General features: G+C 37.3%; 1 protein-coding gene across 1 annotated transcript; it reads right to left on the bottom strand.

Annotated features, from left to right (window-relative positions):
* Nucleotides 1-2,026: 2,026 nt before the first annotated feature.
* On the bottom strand, nucleotides 2,027-3,731 carry LOC123182844 (uncharacterized). The gene is made up of 6 exons (XM_044595516.1): nucleotides 3,619-3,731; nucleotides 3,352-3,402; nucleotides 3,080-3,244; nucleotides 2,863-2,916; nucleotides 2,626-2,763; nucleotides 2,027-2,504 (listed from the first exon to the last, which is right to left on the bottom strand). The coding sequence occupies exons 1-6, from the start codon at nucleotides 3,718-3,720 to the stop codon at nucleotides 2,142-2,144; spliced, it is 873 nt and encodes a 290-aa protein (XP_044451451.1). The 5' UTR covers nucleotides 3,721-3,731; the 3' UTR covers nucleotides 2,027-2,141.
* Nucleotides 3,732-3,964: the final 233 nt, after the last annotated feature.

Genomic DNA, 3,964 nt, shown 5'->3' on the forward strand with positions numbered 1-3,964 from the left:
CAACTATAGATAAATACTATATGGAATTGTAGAACCAAGTGATTTTCTTCTTTTATGTTGTTGTCACGAATGGGTTCATAAATTAAGGACATGGAATTAACTTTTTCTCCCGTTGCAACACACAAGCATGTTTGTGTACATTTCATACACGGCCGTCCACAAACCAATAATTATAACTTCCCATTATAATTAATTATCTCTGTTGTTTTCTGCAGGCAGCAGTAATTAATATGGGTACGTCGCCACGTACGCCGAACACATACCGCAACAACATTACATTATGTGTTGGACATTCTAAGATAATGGGTACAATGTAGCTCGACCTACAGATCAACCACATTCTTATATTGTGTGTTGGACCTGCATAGTATATACGTAAGACATAATGTTTGACTTGTGTAATTAATTCCCAGGTGTTTCTCCGCAAGCAGTCGGACAGTCGGATCCTATCTAGACGTGTCTGGGTGCAAGTTTACAATCCTTGTACAGACTACAAAGGGATCCATGTTTCTATTACAATCCTTGCAAACTTACAGATTACAAAGTAAGGTTAGAATCATTAAACTACAGTCCCTTCAATTATATACACATGCATGTTTGAGCATTTTTCATGTTTCGGATATGTATGCATGATGCATGATGGTTGTGAACTTCTATTCGGATATGTATTCATGATGCACTTGGCAATTTGTTAGATATCTATACATGGTGAACTTGGTGGAGAAATCTATATGTATTGTTGGTTGAAATGCAGGGTTGTTCCAACAAGCCAAGGAAAAAAACAGCTTGGCATATAAGCCAAATGCAAAACTCGGCTTACCCATTGTAAGCTGTATCGCCCAGCTGACAACAGTCGATTTACATGATGTAAGTCGGACTCACAAGTAGAAGGTGCCCGTCGGTTATCATATAAGCCGAGTGTATGTACATCTATAGACAGAAACAATTGAAAGGTTAACTAGTAGAGAATGTTGCTAATAGTCAATACATGAAGTCAACAACCTTTTGAATATGAAACTCATGTGTAACACGATTTGCACATACACACAATCACAAAGATGATAGCTGATACACATGATACCAAAATCCAACCTTGCAGCAAATTGGCCTTTACACTGTACCATCCTAACAATATTAATAAGGAAACTTTCTGTAATGTATGAAATGAAATCGTTGACAACAAGAATTAGACTCGATAGCTATCTTCTGAAATCAAAATAGGGTTATATAGTGACAAATTATATGACGCCATCCAGGCTATATCAAATACAAAGTTTAATCTGCAACTTTAGGAAGAAACCATGAGTTAACAGTTTTAACTGGAAGTTTAAAATGACATAATTGAATGGTAACTAGCGTGCGTGCATCCGGGTCATTGCCTGCCCTTCTTTGCTCTGAACTATCCGATGGAACTTACCGTTTCATTCACCCTAACTAAAAAAACTATAGTGCTTTTGTTAACGAAAATGAATCCCAACACCATGAAAATGAATCCCTCTTAAAAACATCATTGACCATACAAACACATTAAAACTGGTGCACTTGTTTAACACACAAGATTAGGGATCATTCATAAACCCACAAATCACACAAAAGTACATTCTAAGGTATGCCTATGTACCTATGTGTACGTACAACAAAACTTTACTCCTGATGGTGAGAGTCGTGTCGCAGACAACTTAATCACCCACCAAGCGGTGGTTCTCGTGTCTTGTGTGTTTCTTCGATAGTATAAGAGGCCTACTTATTAAGCGTCTAAACTATTTGTGCATCATCCATCACATATATCTCCCATCCACATTGCCACACAACATTTCTAATCTCCACAATGATATATGACAAGTTGTGCATGTATGTGGATGGGTGGGGGTGTTGGGGTAGCCGAGTAGCCAACAGTTATCTATTTTAGCGCATATAGCTTGTTTACATTAAAGTGCAATTTTTTAACAGCTAAGGAAATATCGTGGTTGAACAAAATCAGTGCAAGAATTTTGCAGATTGCATAACTACCACCCGCTGAGAACTACCACCCGCTGATCCATTATTTAAATGGGATCACTTAACTAGTGACAATAGAAGATATATTATTGTCTTGGTTTATTACATCGATCAAGGACACAACATGTAGTTGGTTGATAAATCTAAAAAGCACGCGTGGAGCAACCTCCAGGCCCTCCATAAGAGAACTTGTCATTTGTAATAGGTGTGACAGAGTAACAACTGCTCTTAGTCTCCACTTTTATTGTATTGAGGGCAAACGGTCTGAGTTTTCCATCTTCTCCAATGTATGAAATGCCGGTGATTGAAGCGGCTTTACTGGAGGGAAAGTATCCACTACCCATCGGAGGGCTTGGGGTACTACCAACCGCTCCAACCACACCACCCATTGCAATATTAGTCGCTTTTCTGGATAACTTGTCGAATAGTTTTGCTGGGTAACGCCCAATAACTGTTGTAGAACCATTAAATCCAGCGTGGATCCACCAGTCCCCAGTTTTCCTATCCTGCCAAATTAAAAAGGAAAACTGAGTCCTAGATGTTCTAATTTTCTCACACTTGATTAGTTAATTAGGTTTCATGTGTTTAGAAATCAAAAATTGTGTGAGGTGTGACAAGTTTAATTACCTGAAGCACTTTGATTGTAATCTTTTGATGCGATGATGGATCTATTACTGCACCCGGTTTTAGTCTTGCTCCCCATGCTGGCTCAAAACCAGGACACTCCATGTCAAAGCACCCTGTAGTACGATAAGCGTCTCTCGGCTTCATACATGAAGCACATCATTATGGATGTCTATATATTTACTTGGTTGCAATACTTGGTGCCAAATAAATAAATGAGTTCATAGAAACAAAACATACGGTCCAAAGTGTGAAGAAACGAGTATGTGAATCGCCATAGTGTTTTGGGTAAACCTACATGTAGATCAAGAAGCACATGAAAGTTAGCTTCTGCTTGAAAAAGTTTGAAGACCCTACTATTTAAAAAATTGTGCAAAGATGTACAGTTGCAATTTGAACAGATCATCAGTTATGAAATGAATGACAATTAGAGACCTGGAAATTACTGATAACATACTTGCCATCCAACCCAAATTGCATCCTCATTGGATTTGCCATCCTCCAAGTTACCAATTATAATTTTTGTTGTGCTCACTTGGCCATTAATGAGATTGTACCCATATACATCCATAGTAACAACAAGCCCAAAGTAGCTAGCAGCATATGTTGCATGTGCAGCTTTCTACAAAAAATAACACATGGTTAAGATTTTGGGCTATATCAGTGATGAAATGTGCATAGTTAATTGCAAGCTAATGTAAAACAAAACATTGAAGCTAGGGAACTCACATAAGGGGTGTCCTTGTCATATCCTGATCCAAATACATGTCGATACCCAGTCTGAAGGTGAAAGAATCCAAATGAGTATGAAAGAGAAATGTGTTTAAGAAGTTGATATGTAATAGAAATAGATGAAGTCGACCCCATATGCAAAACATGAGGAAATGTATGTATGTATGTATGTATGTATGTATGTATGTATGTATGCATGTATGCATGTATGTATGCATGTATGCATGTATGTATGTATGTGAAATTCTATATCAAAGTGTTCACCTCTTCATTGGTTCGAAGAAGTTGGTCTCCTTGAATTTGATGTGCTAGGAAAATGAGATATATAACAAGAATATGTATTCCTAGATTAAGTGTGGGCATCATGCATGAGATGAGTCAGTGCAGAGGGTATGGTGTAAAAGAGCAGTTTGTTATGGCATTATATAGATGGAACTTTAGTAAGCATTAATTAAGGAAGATTTGTGACGAAATCTATGAACATTTATTAATGAAGATTCGGATAGAAAATCTACATAAATTAGTTCAGAATAATATGAATATTTATAAAGGGAGATTTAATAAAATCTGCAAAAATGTGTGCAAGTAGTATGTGAGCATTCATAGGACA

The sequence above is a fragment of the Triticum aestivum genome, chromosome 1A, assembly GCF_018294505.1.
Source record: "Triticum aestivum cultivar Chinese Spring chromosome 1A, IWGSC CS RefSeq v2.1, whole genome shotgun sequence".
Lineage (NCBI taxonomy): Eukaryota > Viridiplantae > Streptophyta > Magnoliopsida > Poales > Poaceae > Triticum > Triticum aestivum.